General features: G+C 45.2%; 1 protein-coding gene across 3 annotated transcripts; it reads left to right on the top strand.

Moving 5' to 3' along the window:
- The first annotated feature begins 9,343 nt into the window (after positions 1-9,343).
- Positions 9,344-17,751, top strand: LOC115082179 (fibromodulin-like). Of its 3 annotated transcripts, XM_029586432.1 has the most exons (4): positions 9,344-10,254; positions 10,915-11,027; positions 12,298-13,228; positions 13,781-17,751. In XM_029586432.1, the coding sequence occupies exons 3-4, from the start codon at positions 12,319-12,321 to the stop codon at positions 13,930-13,932; spliced, it is 1,062 nt and encodes a 353-aa protein (XP_029442292.1). In that variant the 5' UTR covers positions 9,344-10,254; positions 10,915-11,027; positions 12,298-12,318; the 3' UTR covers positions 13,933-17,751. The 3 variants fall into 3 exon arrangements, with proteins under 3 accessions (XP_029442292.1, XP_029442293.1, XP_029442291.1); XM_029586433.1 differs by having other exon boundaries at positions 9,344-11,027; XM_029586431.1 differs by lacking the exons at positions 9,344-10,254; positions 10,915-11,027 and having other exon boundaries at positions 11,701-13,228.
- Positions 17,752-18,017: the final 266 nt, after the last annotated feature.

Genomic DNA, 18,017 nt, shown 5'->3' with positions numbered 1-18,017 from the left:
CAATCCAGGAAGAAAATAATAGTTTATTGCAACAAATGGAGGTATAAGGAATGCCAAGGGGCATCTGCTGCCAGGAAGTTCTCCTTGGCAGGACACTGAATTCTCTCAAACTCTGAAATTATTTGCAGCTTAGAGAGGGGCCTGCTGCTGTTCCCATACACATTCACTAGCAGATATGCAGCGACTGACCTTTTACGCTGTTCCTGGCACAAATAAAGGGATAAAAAAGGTTTTTTACACCCAGTCAGAAAGTTTTTTAGATGTGCTTAAGGAAAAGTATCAATATTGATAACATGTTTATTAATAATAATAATAATAATAATAATAATAATCTGTTTATAGGACCAGGGGCTTCTGTTCAGATTTTATCACAGTGGGTTCATTTTGTTCATATTATATTCTCCACCACTGCCACTGGGAGGCCGTTTCATGCACCCACCTCCCTCTCTGTAAAGAAACATTGCCTAAGATTACTCCTGAGTCCTACCTCCTGTTATCCTCGTTCTAGATCCTGCTTTCCATTGAAAGAGGCTCAGCTCCTGTGCATGGAGACCTCTGAGATATTTGGATGTCTCTATCTTATCTCCCTTTCCTCCAGGGTGTACATATTTAGATATTTAAGTCCGTTACAGAGAAGATCACTGATCGTGTCAGTAACCACCCTCTGGACCAACTCTATTTGGTTTAAATCTTTTTGAAGTTGCAGTTCATAGTATTATAAATGAGGTCTCACCAAACACTTCTACAGAGGCAACACCATCGCCTTTTTCCTCTCTGTGCACTTAAGCAATCCTTCTGGCCTCTGCCATCACCTTGTCTACGTCTTTGGCCACTTTAAAACCATCAGAAATAATCACTCCCAGATTCTGCCCTTATTTTATACACAGAAGAGCTGCACCCCTTCACTGTACCACTCCTTTGGCTTTTCTTAATAACTCAAGCACATTACTTTGCATTTTTTAGAATTAAATCTTAGCTGCCAGGCTCATTCCTCGAGTTTCATTAGAATCCTCTTCATGTTTTCCACACCATTTCAAAAAGGCAAATGTTTGCTGATATCTCTTTGCATTAATACTTATCAAAAATGAAGACTCAGACTGGGCTAGGACCGACCTGAAGGGCACTTTTCGGTAACCCCCCTTTCCTCAGCATGAAGTCCATCATTCCCTTCAGATAAGTTGCAATGCAGAACCATGTCAAAGGCCTCACTGGAATCCAAATACCCTACATCTGCAGCTAGACGTGCTACTGAAAATGTATCACAAAAAGCCTGCCTCTTTAAATCCATTGCAATGACATTCAGGAGCTCACTTATTCCTGCAGTGCTGCACAGATACACATTAGAGATAGTTTTTTTATATTTTTATCTTATATTTTTATATTATATTTTTATATTATATTTTATATTATATTTTTATATTAAATTTTATAAATATATTATATTTTATATTTTTATATTTTATATATTTTATATTTTATAAATATATTATATTTTATAAATATAATATATTATATTTTATATTATATTTTTATATTATATTTTTATTTTTTTATATTTGTTATTTGTTATTTGTTATTTGGTTAAATATTATTATTACTTTCTATGTTCCTTGTAATAATGTTCAATGGTTGATTGTTATTGTTTCAATGTTCTATGTAAAAAAAAACCCCGGTCTAACCTCCCATACCAGGGCAACCTTCTTGTTACATGTAAACCAGATTGATTTGTATTGCATACAGGAATTCCGGTATATAAAAATTAAAAATAAATAAAATAAATAAATAGTCCCTGCTCCATATAGCTTACTGTCTAGAAAGTCTCAGTTCCTGTGTATTATTACTTATTCCTGTAGTGGTATTAAATGTATGCAGCGCTGCACAGATACACATTAGAGAGAGTTCCTGCTTCATAGAGCTTACTGTCTAGAAAGTCTCAGTTCCTGTGTATTATTACTTATTCCTGTAGTGCTATTAAATATGTGCAGCGCTGCACAGATACACATTAGAGATAGTCCCTGCTCCATAGAGCTTACTGTCTAGGAGCTCTCAGTTCCTGTGTATTATTACTTATTCCTGTAGTGCTATTAAATATGTGCAGCGCTGCACAGATACACATTAGAGATAGTCCCTTCTTCATAGAGCTTACTGTCTAGTCAAATGAACTGTATTTGCATCAGAAATGTATTTACTATGAAATCTTTATAGCCAGCACAAGGGGCTCTATTGCAATATCAAAAAGAAGCAGGGACAATGGACAACCCTGCCTTGTGCCCAGAGATCCATTAATCAGCCTTTCATACACAGCCCTAACCATTTGTATAAATCTAGCGGGATTCCGAACTCGGACATTGCTTCAAACAAGAATTTCCGGGATATTCGGTCAGCATCTAAAGATAGGATCAGACCAAAACTACCCGGTTTCCTTGCGAGATGCGTGATATTAAGATATTATCAGTAAATTGTGTGCGGCTCTGTTTGTCTAACGTGGGAACTTATTTTAAATTCTGTTTTGTCTTACTTCTTCCCAGCCAACCTGTGTACTCTACAGTAAGGTTATTAGTATTATATACTTGTATTTACAGATGTTTTGTACCTGTATTTACAGATGTTTTGTATGCTGTGCCACATTGTACATTATTTTGCTGTGTTTTTACAGAAAATAAATGTATTTACTATAGCTCAAGAAGGCTGAGATGAGGGAGAGCCAGGGTTGTGCTCTTGATCTTCTCTGCAGTTTACTACATTTTTCTGCTGTATTCCTTCTATTGCTCTCTCGCTCGCTCTCCTATGTCTCTTGCTGTCTTACATTTTCTTCTGACACATATTCTTTCTCTCGCTTTCCCCTCCTCTGTCTCTCATTTTCTCTATCTCATGAGAGCCAGCAGTGTGTAGAACAGAAATAACACTTCAAAGGCCTGGAACAACACAGTCTAATCTTACATGGCCACATTTTTTTGGCTGCTTCAGCTTTAGGCAATGTGACTTTTATTACCAGTTATAGAGGGGCCTGGGGAGCCGAACAGACCCACAACAATCAGCGCAATATGCCTTCCTCCCAATTCGACCAAAATAAACCATTCAGAATAGAAAGTTTAGCTGCCATAAAGGAGATACTTGCTAGAGAAGAAGAGAGCATTGAAAGCTGCTCCAAGTGGGTGGTATCAGCTCTGCTGTAGGGGCCTGAATGCCAATTTCCTCTGGAGCGGGCAAATAGAAACAGAAATCTGGGGAATGGAGAGAAGCAGAAAGCTGGGGTGAGAGTCCGTAGCTGTGGGCACACTGTGAAAGGAGAGGGTATGAGAAGGAATTGTGTCCCAGGGGAAGGAAGCTGCATCACTACATCACTATACATTGGTTAAGTTTCTGTTGTTAGATTTGAAGATTTTGTTTTCATGCATGTTTTACTTGTAATCTGCTTAGAACCAAGGATAATGTGGAATAAAAATGTCTTTAAATTAAAAAAAAAATTCTGCCTGTATAAGACCAGGGCTAAACAAGTTAGAGAGGGTACCTGTGCCCAGTAGGAACCGCTCTCCATGGCCGATGTCACAATCTATCGCCACGCATGGCTCTGCAGGAGTTGCCTGAGCACTGGGATTGAACCAGACATGATTATCACATTTTCACAGAAATCTCCATACACCATATACAGATCCATTCCATCACGGTCCTTTACTGAATTTTTTCTGTAATATTTACATTTATTACAATCTGATTTCCTGACTTTTGTTCATTAATGCCAAAGTAGCTTACAAAAAAATACATAAGTCTAAAAAGTAATTATCATAAATTCCACAGTTCCGGAGGAAGTGGTGAAGACCAAAACTGTGAAGGACTTCAAAGGGGCTTGGGATAAATACTGTGGATCCATAAAGTCTAGAGGATGTAAACAAAGAGAGGGTGGCTTGCGGGAATGACGGCTACTACCTGGAGATAATACCCTTATTCAATAGACATAGACACAGTTACTGTGACTCCGACAGTGCTCTATGCTTCAGTGGCAAGAGGAAATGTGGATAAAAGGATTTGCATTCACAAAAAAAGAGGGGAGTAGCTTGCTTGTTACGGCGGTTACTACCCCAAACCAAATAAGCCTGATACTTCACTTTCAATGCATATCCAGTGTAGCTCTCTGCTTCAACAGCAGGGGGGGAAGAGGAAAAGAGGATTTATATTCAAGCAACAACCAACAAGGACTAAATTATATAGTCTGGGTAAACAATTAAGCATGGGTGTAGCTTGCTTGTTACGGCGGTTACTATCCTGAATCAATTAAGCCTGATACTTCACTTTCAATGCACATCCAGTGTAGCTCTCTGCTTCAATGGCAGGGGAAAATGAAGAAAAGATGATTTTGTATTCAGACAACAACCAACAAGGACTGAACTACACAGTCTGGGTAAACAAATAAGCATGGGTGTAGCTTGCTTGTTACGGCGGTTACTCCCCCGAATCAATTAAGCCTGATACTTCACTTTCAATCCATATCCAGAGTAGTTCTCTGCTTCAATGGCAGGGGGATGAAGAAAAGAGGTTTTGTATTCAGATAACAACCAACAAGGACTGAATTGCACAGGCTAGATAAACAAATAAACATGGGAGTAGCTTGCTTATTGCAGCGGTTACTACCCCTAACCAATTAAGCTAGATACTTCACTTAAAAGCAGTTCCAGCACTGCTCTTTACATTAATGGCGGGGGTGGAAGGGAAATAGAACCAAAAGGTTACATTAATGGCAGGGGTGGATGGGAAATAGAACCAAAAGGTTACTAAATACCAAGAGTAACAGATAAGTATGAGAGAGAGAGAGAGAAAAAAAAAGTGTGAAGCTTGCTGGGCAGACTGGAGGGCCATTTGGTTTTCTTCTGCCATCATTTCTATGTTTGTATGTAAATTGAAAATAAATCATGTATAATGCAGAGGATTAAATTCAAAATCTAAAATAAATCCAAACTAAGTTGCCTCTAAGTCCATCTGGTTCCAGGTGAAGAGATCGATCTTCCCCAAAATATCAAACCTTAGAGGGTAACTTCCAAACAACTTTGTGCAGCCACATAGAGACAGGTATATGGCCATGCAGACACATGCGTACATTATAAAATACGCACATATGCACGCATGTAGGCTTACATGCGAACAAACGCAATGCACTGAAAACGAGTATTTCTATGCATTAAGGGGCAGATTTTAAAAAAGGATGAGCGCGCGTACTTTTGTTCGTGCAACTGGCGCAAACAAAAGAACACCGGATTTTAAAAGATACACGCATAGCCGCACGTATCCTTTAAAATCCGGGGTCGGCGCGCGCAGGCTGCGCAAAATCGGCAGCCTGCGCGCACCGAGCCACGCAGCCTGCGCGCACCGAGCCACGCAGCCTGCCTCCGTTCCGGCACCCCCACCTTCCCTTTCCGTCCCCTAACTAACTCGCCCCCTGGCCCTAACTAATTCCCCCCCCCCCACCACCTTTATTTCATAAGTTACGCCTGCCTACCTGCGCGCGCTGGGCCGGCTGCCGGCACTCCATGTTCCGGTCCGGGGGCTGGTCCAGAGGCCGCGGCCACGCCCCCGGAGCACCCCTGGGCAGAACGACGCCCGCGGCCCCACTCCCGGAACGTCCCCGATGACGCGCTGGTGGCGACACGCCCCCCCCCCAACACACCCCCCCCCCCCCAGGAAAGCCCCGGGACTTACGCGCGTCCCGGGGCTTGCTCGGCGCGCACAGGGGGTGGAAGGGGCAGCTTTTCGGGGGTTACGCGCGTATCTTACAGGCGTAACCCCCGAAAATCTGCCCCATTATGCGCATAAGCTTTCCTACCCATTTCAAACATAAATAGCCGATCTACACACGGACGTCGGTATAAATTAAAACACGAGTGCCTAATTGAAATGACCAGTTTTCCAATTCCTGTCCCAGTTGGCCCAGTCCTGCTCCAGTTCATCGAATTCCTCCTGGTTCTCCAGCTTGAGCGCTCCCCGTTTCACAGAAACCTCCCAGCCAGCTAATAATCCACAACAAACAAGTCAGGGATCAGTTATGGAAGATAAGTAGCAGATTGCCAAATGTACACAGCTGAGCACACACAGAACTGCCGGCCCTTCTTCATGCGCGTGACGCATAAAGTGTGCGCAGACTTCTGATGTTTGTAAAACAGCGATTACATAAGTGCAGGGCACTGGAGAAGGACCGTCGCTGTTTGACAAAACTGTAGATGGAAGTGGGGAAGACGAAACTCCATTTACAGAAGAGAAAGTACGGGAAGAGCTGGGGAAACTGAAAGTGGACAAGGCCATGGGACCGGATTAGGTTCATCCCCGGATACTGAGGGAGCTCAGAAATGGGCTGGTGGGTCCGCAGATCCCTGGAAACGGGAGCGGTGGTGGCCCCATTTCACAAGGGTGGGAGCAGAGAGGAGGCTGGAAACTCTCTCGGTACTGGGAAAAGTAATGGAGACTCTGCTGAAGGAAAGGAGAGGGAACTATCTACAGCCAGGAGGATTGCAGGACCCGAGGCAGCATGGAGTCACATGGGGAAGGTCCTGCCAGACACATCTGATTGATTTTTTTTGATTGGGTAACTAGAGAATTGGATCAGGGAAGAGCACTCGATGTGATCTACTTGGATTTCAGCAAAGCTTCTGATAAGGTCCCACATAGGAGACGCGTGAATAAAATGAGAAGCTTGGGAGTGAGTGCCGAGCTGGTGGCCTGGATTACAAACTGGTTAATGGATAAAAGACAGCGCCTGATGGTAAATGGAAGCTGCTCTGACGAGAGAGCGGGGTTAAGTGGAGCGCCACAGGGATCGGTGTTGGGACCGGTTCTGTTCAATGTCTTTGTGAGCGACATTGCGGAAGGGATAGAAGGTCAAGTTTGTCTATTTGCGGACGACACTAAGATCTGCAACAGAGTGGACACGTCTGAAGGAGCAGAGAGAATGAGACGTGATTGAAGAAAGCTTGAGCACTGGTCAAGGATTTGGCAGCTGGGATTCAATGCCATGAAGTGCAGAGTCGTGCAGCTGGGGTGCAGTAATCCAAAAGAGCTGTATGTGATGGGGGTGAAAGACTGATGTGTATGGACCAAGAGAGCGACATTGGGGTGACAGTGTCTGGCAATCTGAAGATGGTGAAGCAATGTGACAAGGCGATAGCTAAAGCCAGAAGAGCGCTGGGCTGCATAGAGAGAGGAATAACCAGTAAGAAAAAAAGGAGGTGATAATCCCCCTGAACAGGTCCTTGGAGCTCTTATCTCAGACAGGATGGAGGAGGTCCAGAGCAGGGCTACCAAAATGGGGTAGGGTCAGTATTAGAAAACCTATGGGGAGAGACTGAAGGATCTGAATATGTTCACCCTGGAAGAGAGGAGGTGCAGGCAGGGGGATAGGATACAGACCTGCAGATACCTGAAAGGTTTTAACGAATCACAAACTTTGAACCTTTTCTGTTGGAAAGAAATCAGTAGAACTAGGGGTCATGAAATGAAACTCCAGGGGGGATGAATCAGAACCAACATCAGGAAATGTTTCTTCATGGAGAGGGTGGTGGATGCCTGGAGCGCCCTTCTGGAAGAGGTGAACACAAAAGCAGTCAAAGAATTCACATGGACATGGGATAAGCACTGCAGATCCCTAAAGGCTGAAGGACAGAAGTGAAGAGAAGGCAGCAGGGGGGTAACTTGCTCGGTGTGGTAGTTACTGCCCGTGACAGAAGGCATGGGGATTACTGCCCTCAACCAATAAGCGAGCTACGTTTGATGCAACTCCAACATCGCTGTCTGCTTCAATGGCAGGGGGAATAAAAGGGGAACTGGATTCAGACAACAATCAACATGGGCTCTTACTTTTTCAGTCTTGGGAACTGATACGCAAAATAATGAAAAAAGCACAGGACTGCTTTTATGACCAAGTCCAAAAGCAAAGCATGTGAAGCAGCAGTGTCTGAATTTTCAAGAAAGTTCCTCACCCAGTAAAAATGTTGCTAGCTGTAATTTTTTATGGGTTTGACAGTTGATTTTGGTTGCAAATATTACTACCATTATGAAAAGGCTAGCGGATAACTGCCCAGAGCGGCAGTTACTACCCTTAACAGAAACATGGGGGTAACCTGCACGGAGAGGCAGTTACTACCCTTAACAGAAACACGGGGGTAACCTGCACAGAGCAGCAGTTACTGCTCTTAACAGAAACATGGGGGTAACCTGCACAGAGCGGCAGCTACTGCCCTTAACAGAAACATGGGGGTAACCTGCACGGAGCAGCAGTTACTACCTTAAGAAGCTTGCTGGGCAGACTGCTTGGACCATTTCCATTTCGTCCTTTTCTGCTCTCACTACTAGGGTACTATATGTGCTGCTTTACCAATCGCCTGAGGTAGGAAATGGTTTTGACCACAGTTGGTCAGTTCTTTGGCTGCATCAGCTGAGTTCACGTTCTTTCTGTTAAACTGGGATTACAGGATCTCCTGAAATGAACTGCAGAGCCTAATGAGATATCCCTTCCAGTAGCTCTTGGTAGAGTGGTAAAAGCTCTGTTGTTGTCCATTTCTGAGGGGTAGCATTATTTATCTAGCACTGCTCAGTAATTATAAGCCTATTCTGCCCTGGAATGTGCAGTCAGTCCTTCTGTCGAAGGCCGTGAAGCCTGGGAAGGACGCTGGAAGCTGCAGAACTGTCCCAGCCCTCAGGCAGGCTCTTCCCAGAGAGCACCATTAATTACACTTAGGTTTCAGGATGCAGATTACAGAGCTGCAGTGTCATTCGTTTCCCAGTGGCGGCAGAGAGTGGGACCAGGCGGCTGAGCTTTGGGAAATGTTTCTGCCATGGCTCCTTCTTTGGTGTTGTTCTCTATCTCAGGATGAAGTCAATTAAATTCTATTTGTGTCTGCTGTTACTGTTCTTGTAGCATCCAGACTCATTAAGACTTAAAAAAGTGAAGGGAGTCAGGTGGCAGAGCTGCAGGACAATGAATGCTCTGTTAAGGAAGTGCTGCTGAGATTTTATTTATTTATTTATTTATTTATTGTTTTTGTTATACCGAGTTTCATGATAGGCATCACATCAACCCGGTTTACAAATAACAAGGAGTGTAAAGCATAACGTAACGTAAAAAAAAATTTTTTCAATAAGAACCTTGAACTTTAAATACAGTGAATCAGAAAAAGGGAGAGGGAAAGTTACAAAAAACAAGGAAAATAAACTTGGGATGGAAGGGGAGAAATTGAACAGCACAATATTTACATTTCAGCCTATTGATACATTAGAATAGCAAGTGAAAAAATAAGACTATGAAACGGTACATAGGTAATCAAATGAATAAATATGACACAGTTGTGAATGGTAATAGTATGATAAATATTCAGCAGGAATTAGTGAGAGAGGGTTTGAGGTTGGTTGAATTTTGAATGCCCTGGTAGGAGAGAGCATTGTGCTGGGAGAGATTTGCTGTGGCACTTTGACGTGGGAAGCTTGGTGGCGCTGTGTATCATACTTTCAGGTGGAAGAGGCGGGCCAGGCCGGTGGCTGTCTGGGGTGCCAGTCTCAGGGGGCACCAGCAGGCCATGCCAGTGGGGCTGAAGCTACTTCTTCTGCACAAGTCATTCTTGGCCAGCCACAACCTTGGAGGGGATCCCTCCTCCCCTGGCCATGACTTTGAAGGTATTTCCTCTAATCCTGGAAATGATCGGATGGGTCAATGTTCAAAGGGTATAATGTGTAACTTTGGAAATTAGGAAATAAATTGAACGCTTGAAAAATTGACTAGAGCTAAATATATACATTTTGGTGCTTAAGAAGTGGTCAGCTATTGGGCTGCTTAGGGTGAAAATTACACACAAAGAAGTATTTGCTTTAGAAAATCTATGCCTACAGATGTTATGTTTTAGGATTTCATTCGCTTAATGTTCTGGTCGGTTTTTGTTTTTTTTATCAAATGTCTACTGCACTTACAGCCACAGTCCACCAGGTGGCAGACATGAATGGATTATTCAGCCCGAATGGCAGCTGCTGATTGTGCTCCTGCTCGCTAGAGAGACAGGATTCCCAAAATTGTTTTTCATCATTTCAGGAAAATGTATTCCTTATGTCTAAGCCTTGATACATGTGTCTTCTTATCCTCTAACACTTAGTACAAACTGTAGCAAGAGAACTGAGTCTAGCATGCAGGAGGTTTCACTTGGAAAGAAAGGAACGTGAATGTATATTGTGCTGAGAGATGCAGGCATCCTGGAATACTCACCATGGTACAAACCAGGATTTCTGGTAAGAGTCATGAACTGGAAGAATATTTGCTGCCTCTGGGGCAGCCTCTACCCTAGTATTCAGGACCTGTGGGCATAACATTTTCTTGGTCAGTATTACTGCTGTGATTGCACAATAATGAATACTGTGACCTTCCTGCAGGAAGACAACCACTTTCCTAATCACAGCAATCGTTTATGACCCTATTAAATATGAGAAATACTGCATTATATGCAAGAAATCTCGCTCATCAGCAACAGAGGTCCGACGTTTAAAGTTTTCCTGCAGATTTATTGCTGGATTTATCATGTTACTCCTGTGGCAAAGCAAAGTGTTAAGGATGAAGTAATTAATTATTGTAATGGACATAATGTCGAACTTCACCTAAGCAGAATTTTAGCAAGACCTCAGTTCCTCAAATGGGAATGGCAGGCAATGAATAGCAGACTGTAAAACCCATCCATTCCTGTGAATGTGCCATACAGAGGAAGGTTTAAATTGGCAACGTGTGAATGAAGGGAAGAGAGGAGAAAATGAACTTACTTGTAATACCAAGCAGGCCAGCAACAGGGTATTTCTTTCCATGGAGGCTGATTAGTGGACGTGGAGTCATGAGGTTATTATAAAGAGGTAGAAAAAACAGTTCTGGACTGTTAGAGCAATGTTTGATTAAAACTCCAGGGCAGCAAGACTGGCAACGGAGGACAGAGGCAAACACACATATCTGCACTTTAAAAACTGCCAGAAGAGCAGAGCAGCAGAGGCAGAAGCATTGCTAGAACAAGGCTCACTTGGTAAGTTCATTTCTCTGTATCGAATTAGTTAAAAATCCGATTTATTTTTTTTGTACTAAAGCATAATAGTGCTTTGGCTGATCAGGGGAATTGTTGTATATTAGCTTGCATATTAGCATTAACCAAAAAAAAAAGAGAATCAACAAGTATCTGGTTGCATGGATTCTTTATTAAGCTAAGGGATGTTTGATTTTTTTTATTTAATTTGTATTTATTTTGTTAATTTTGTTTAATTATTTTATCATGTTATTATTTGATTATTTCTTATACATTGCTTTGGGTGATTTGGAAAGCAGTTTATAAATAATTGTAAAATAAAGAAGAAAGAGATCAGGATGAAAGCTTTTGGTATGGCAATGCTCCTTGTCTCATGATTTTATTTATTGTTTGTTTTATTGTCTCTTTTTATTTTGTGATTGTGGATTTGAAATCCTCATAGAATGGATTGAATAAAGTAGAATAGAAGATGTTTTAAATAAATAAGTAAATAACTCCAGTACAGGGGCTCCTTTACAGGATCCAATTTCCAGTCGAAAAAGGATCCTGCATTTTGAGATATTCTGAGAGAGGCGCTCCCATTACCAAGCAGTCCCCACACTGATCTAGTCTGAGAAAGCAGGGACCCCTATACTTGGATATCCTGCAGAGAAGTGAGTCGGGGTTCATGGGGGCCCCCAGCAAAATATTCTGCCATTCATCTAAGCCCCTCTGGCACTAACACTAAATAAATTCAATACAAGGCATCTCTAGTCTCTGCTACTGATGTACAGAATATGGAAAAACATATCCCCACCTCCTCCCAGGCACTGAATCATGCTATTGTGCGTCGTTTCTCCTTCCTTACCATCACGCCAGCCAGCAGCATGGCCAGGGGGGATAGGAAGCCTGCAGCTCAGTGAGTGTAAGGTGAGCCGCAGCTCTTTCAGGGCCTCAGAAAGGAGACCACACCGCCTGCTGCATGCCATTCACATATTAAATGAGATCACAGGCAGATTGCCGTGGCCGCCAAATTCTGAAGGTGCCCCAAACTGGGTTCTGTCCCCTGCTGGTCTCTGAGGGACCACAAAGATCCTGTACCTATGGACACCAAAATCTCAAATCTCTGAGGAAGTTACACAGGCCCACATTGGGAAAGGAGAGAGGCCACTCTGCGACATGGTGTTCTGATCCGATGGATTGTCTTGGTCAGTCTTTGTCATATTCATTGTTGCCGCTGATTTCTGTTTTGCTGTGGGTCCCTTTTCTCCTGTCAGTGTTTGTCTCTTTGCAGGAACGTCACATTCTCTGCAGAATGAAGTGGGTTTCAATACTAATCATTGTTTCGCTATGGGAGGTGACTCTGTGCCAGTACGAGGATGACCGACTCTGGTGGCTTTCCTATGTCCAAAACCAGTTTTATAATTATGATTCGTTTTATGAGGAAGACAGAGCACCAGCCTCCCAGGACTGCCCCCTGGAATGTGATTGCCCACCCAGCTTCCCCACAGCTATGTACTGTGACAGTCGCAACTTGAAACACATGCCTTATGTGCCCTCAAGGATGAAGTATGCTTACTTTCACAACAACCAGATTACCTCAGTCCAAGATGGCGCCTTTGAAAATGCCACAGGTTTGATGTGGGTGGTGTTGAATAAGAACCAGATTAGTAGTAAGAACCTAGGCAGGAAGGTCTTCTCCAAACTGAAAAATCTGGAGAGGCTGTACCTGGATAACAACAACATCACTGTGGTGCCCAGCAATCTTCCAAGATCCTTGCGGGAGCTTCATCTCTCTTCAAACCAGCTGAGCAGGATCCCAAGTGATGTTCTGGAGGGTTTAGAGAACCTTACCGCCCTCCATCTTCATGACAATCAGATCCAGGATGTAGGAGGAGCATTCAAATGGCTAAAATCCTTGGTGCTCCTTGACCTAAGCAACAACAATATCAGGAAAATCCCTGAAGGCCTGCCAAACTCTCTACAGCAGCTCTACCTGGAATTCAACCAAGTCAGCACAATCCCTACCGATTACTTCAGGGCGCTCCCCCAGCTGCAGTACGTGAGGATCTCCCACAACCATCTGACTAATGATGGGGTCCCTTCCAGTACCTTCAACACAACCAGTTTGCTTGAACTGGATCTCTCCTATAACAGGCTCCAGCGGATTCCTTCTGTCAGCACCAGGCTGGAGCACTTCTATCTCCAAGGCAACCGAATAGCAGGTAAGAGGTTTGGTGCTCTCATGACAGAAACATAAAGGCGGGAAAAGACCCTACAGTCTGCCTGCTGCCCATCCACACCTACTGCTCAGCTCCACAGCGCCCATCGCTCCCTTACATATCCCCTTTCCTTCTCTCCATCACTGCCACGGGCAGCCTCTTCCAAGCATCTACTACCCTTTTTCTTTAAAAAATATTTCCTTAGATTATTCCTGACTCTATCCTAGGAATTGTTTTTTAGGTATGAAAGAAGCAATAATGCCATCTGGAATATTGTGTTTTGTGTAAATCTTCTGAATATAAAATGTATCTGAAGAAAGTGTAGCTTAGTCACTATCACACAACACTTATGTTTTAGGTGCACTTTAAGCTTGAACTATTGGCGAATCATTTTACTATCCTGTCACTGATGGAGGAGGATCATTAGTTCATCAGCACTGTGCCCTTCCCAAGATGATTTCACATTTCCTTTACAAAGCAGAATGAAATCATTCTAAAGCTAGAAAGTTTTTATCTTATTTTTTTTTCCTTTCCGTTTCATTTTTCTCTCCACAGAATTCTCCATTGGCAGTTTCTGCAAGGTTGTCGACATCACAAATTTCTCCAGAATCCAAGTCCTGAGGCTGGATGGAAACATAATTCAACAGAATGCAATACCAGCAGACGCGCCCCTCTGCCTGCGCCACGCCAGCGACATAGATATCTAACTTCCCAGCAGATGAGCCTCTCTGCCTGCGCCACGCCAGCGACATAGATATCTAACTTCCCAGCAGATGAGCCTCTCTGCCTGCGTCACGCCAGTGTCATATATATCTAACTTCCCAGCAGACGCGCCCCTCTGCCTGCGCCACGCCAGCGACATAGATATCTAACCTACCAGCAGACCCGACCCTCTGCCTGTGCCACGCCAGCGACATAGATATCTAACCTCCCAGCAGACGCGCCCCTCTGCCTGCGCCACGCCAGCGACATAGATATCTAACCTCCCAGCAGACGCGCCCCTCTGCCTGCGCCACGCCAGCGACATAGATATCTAACCTCCCAGCAGATGCGCCCCTCTGCCTGCATCACGCCAGCGACATAGATATCTAACCTCCCAGCAGACGCGCCCCTCTGCCTGCGCCACGCCAGCGACATAGATATCTAACTTCCCAGCAGATGAGCCTCTCTGCCTGCGTCACGCCAGTGTCATATATATCTAACTTCCCAGCAGATGCGCCCCTCTGCCTGCGTCACGCCAGTGTCATATATATCTAACTTCCCAGCAGACGCGCCCCTCTGCCTGCGCCACGCCAGCGACATAGATATCTAACCTACCAGCAGACCCGACCCTCTGCCTGTGCCACGCCAGCGACATAGATATCTAACCTCCCAGCAGACGCGCCCCTCTGCCTGCGCCACGCCAGCGACATAGATATCTAACCTCCCAGCAGACGCACCCCTCTGCCTGCGCCACGCCAGCGACATAGATATCTAACCTCCCAGCAGACGCGCCCCTCTGCCTGCGTCACGCCAGCGACATAGATATCTAACCTCCCAGCAGACGCGCCCCTCTGCCTGCGTCATGCCAGTGTCATATATATCTAACTTCCCAGCAGACGCACCCCTCTGCCTGCGTCACGCCAGTGTCATATATATCTAACTTCCAAGCAGACGCGCCCCTCTGCCTGCGTCATGCCAGTGACATAGATATCTAACTTCCCAGCAGACGCGCCCCTCTGCCTGCGTCACGCCAGTGTCATATATATCTAACTTCCCAGCAAATGCGCCCCTCTGCCTGCGCCACGCCAGCAACATAGATATCTAACCTACCAGCAGACGTGCCCCTCTGCCTGCGCCACGCCAGTGTCATAGATATCTACCCTCCCAGCAGACGCGCCCCTCTGCCTGCGCCACGCCAGTGTCATAGATATCTACCCTCCCAGCAGACACGCCCCTCTGCCTGCGCCACGCCAGTGTCATAGATATCTAACCTACCAGCAGACGCGCCCCTCTGCCTGCGCCACGCCAGTGTCATAGATATCTAACCTCCCAGCAGACGCGCCCCTCTGCCTGCGCCACGCCAGTGTCATAGATATCTAACCTACTAGCAGACGCGCCCCTCTGCCTGCGCCACGCCAGTGACATAGATATCTAACCTACTAGCAGACGCGCCCCTCTGCCTGCGCCACGCCAGTGTCATAGATATCTAACCTACTAGCAGACGCGCCCCTCTGCCTGCGCCACGCCAGTGTCATAGATATCTAACCTCCCAGCAGACGCGACCCTCTGCCTGTGCCACGCCAGTGACATAGATATCTAACCTACCAGCAGACGCACCCCTCTGCCTGCGCCACGCCAGTGACATAGATATCTAACCTCCCAGCAGACGCACCCCTCTGCCTGCGCCACGCCAGTGACATAGATATCTAACCTCCCAGCAGATGCGCCCCTTTGCCTGCGCCACGCCAGTGACATAGATATCTAACCTACCAGCAGACGCGCCCCTTTGCCTGCGCCACGCCAGTGACATAGATATCTAACCTACCAGCAGACGCACCCCTCTGCCTGCGCCACGCCAGTGACATAGATATCTAACCTACCAGCAGACGCACCCCTCTGCCTGCGCCACGCCAGTGACATAGATATCTAACCTCCCAGCAGATGCGCCCCTTTGCCTGCGCCACGCCAGTGTCATAGATATCTAACCTACTAGCAGACGCGCCCCTCTGCCTGCGCCACGCCAGTGTCATAGATATCTAACCTACTAGCAGACGCGCCCCTCTGCCTGCGCCACGCCAGTGTCATAGATATCTAACCTACTAGCAGACGCGCCCCTCTGCCTGCGCCACGCCAGTGACATAGATATCTAACCTACTAGCAGACGCGACCCTCTGCCTGTGCCACGCCAGTGACATAGATATCTAACCTACCAGCAGACGCGCCCCTCTGCCTGCGCCACGCCAGTGACATAGATATCTAACCTACTAGCAGACGCGCCCCTCTGCCTGCGCCACGCCAGCGACATAGATATCTAACCTCCCAGCAGATGCGCCCCTTTGCCTGCGCCACGCCAGTGTCATAGATATCTAACCTACTAGCAGACGCGCCCCTCTGCCTGCGCCACGCCAGTGACATAGATATCTAACCTCCCAGCAGACGCGCCCCTCTGCCTGCGCCACGCCAGTGACATAGATATCTAACCTCCCAGCAGACGCGCCCCTCTGTCTGCGCCACGCCAGTGACATAGATAGCTAAGGCAGGAGGCCATGCTTTTTACTATCCAGTTACTTGCTTGTAGTCTCTTCTATGTATGTACATACGTATATCTCTGTGTAGATATTCTAAACCATTCACATTTCCTGGAATAAAAGTGCATTTTATTTTGAAAGCTATTTGAAACAAAGATGGTGTCCCCTCCCCCTCCTACTGTCAAGGTAATGATTCTGTAATGCCCCCCCAGGGAGCTAATGGTGACAGCAAGAGTCTGCATATAAGACTCACTACAGGAGGATGTTGATTGGTTAACAGCGAGGTAATGATTTCTAATGACTTTCTTGAGAACTGAAACTGCCAAGTTTGTGAGATGACGGTGAACCTTCACAGGGAAGAAAATACCTTGTGGCCAGATCAGAGCTTCCTTTCACTTAAAAATGCTGGTTAGATCTACAGCCTAATCTGCATCTAATTGCAGGAATTAATGGCTCAGGGGATTGGCCTTGGGTTACAGAGTCTTTCAGCAGCTCAGGTCATTAACACCTGAAAGCCATTTCCTGAACCATGTGAAATGAGATCCCAGTGGACGTAGGTGCACATCATTAAAAGCACCATCACAATCTCACAGTGACTGGCACCACTACCACCGACCCTAGTACTATTTGTAGAGAGGCCCCTGATTGTGCAGACACAGCAGGCAGGGCAGCGTTGGGAAGGTTGCATCGCCACTGCCTGTGCTTTAGGTAAACGAAGGACTTTGCTTTCCAGTGCTGTCAGTTTAGCATTTTTCACAATCTCTGAAAAAAATGTTACATTACATACCTAGTAGTGCATGCAGAGATTGTGAAGATAGCAGTGCACTGTAACAAGACAAAGGGCTTTTTGTGAAACTTCCTTGGTCAAATTAGCAGATCTGGTATAAATTCAAGGTGGGTTCTAGTCCCAGTTATGCCAGACATATTGCATGATCATTGATAAGTTACTTGTTTTCCCTGTGTCAAGTTCATAACTGAGCTTCAAAGTTCTTTTCAGGCAGGGTCTGTATGGTCTTTATCTGCAGATAAGCTTGTTGTTATTGTACTAATACCTAGCCATGTTAGACTAATAAGTCTGAAACTCCTAGCACATTACTGAACCAGAAATAATACCATGGCAATTCACTTTTGCTTTGTGATTTGTGCTGTCACCCACCTGTGGCTCATACCATCATTATTTCCAGGCACGTGTCATCCCACGGGCGGGTACTGAGCAAAGCAATGCCAGGCGTGAGATTTAGGCAACCTTTGCCATGTATGTAAGTGCATAAATTTAGTATTAGAGCAATAAATATATATAAAGTTACAAGTACATTTATCAGAATGGAAAATAAAGTCTGTTAATAACTGATCTGCTGAGTTTTTTGGAGAAAGTTAATTGAATATCTTTCTTTGTACCATTCCCATGTACTTTCCCCAGTGCCCACACCAGCCAGAACATGAGGAAGAGGAAAGGTGTGAACCCCTCGTGAGAGAAGAGAGGGTACTGACAAATCTGTTATACTACTCCTTCACTATGAAACTGGCTTCAATGAGCTTCTAATGTGGCAAGTCCCCTAGAA

The sequence above is a fragment of the Rhinatrema bivittatum genome, unplaced genomic scaffold (genome assembly GCF_901001135.1).
Source record: "Rhinatrema bivittatum unplaced genomic scaffold, aRhiBiv1.1, whole genome shotgun sequence".
Lineage (NCBI taxonomy): Eukaryota > Metazoa > Chordata > Amphibia > Gymnophiona > Rhinatrematidae > Rhinatrema > Rhinatrema bivittatum.
This window is presented reverse-complemented; position numbering and strand designations above follow the sequence as displayed.

Excerpts from the sequence above, each read along its gene's own strand:
- LOC115082179 (XM_029586431.1), top strand. The coding sequence starts at position 12,004 with ATGAGATCACAGGCAGATTGCCGTGGCCGCCAAATTCTGAAGGTGCCC. Across the intron at positions 13,229-13,780 it reads CCAAGGCAACCGAATAGCAG|AATTCTCCATTGGCAGTTTC; the intron begins GTAAGAGGTTTG and ends TTCTCTCCACAG.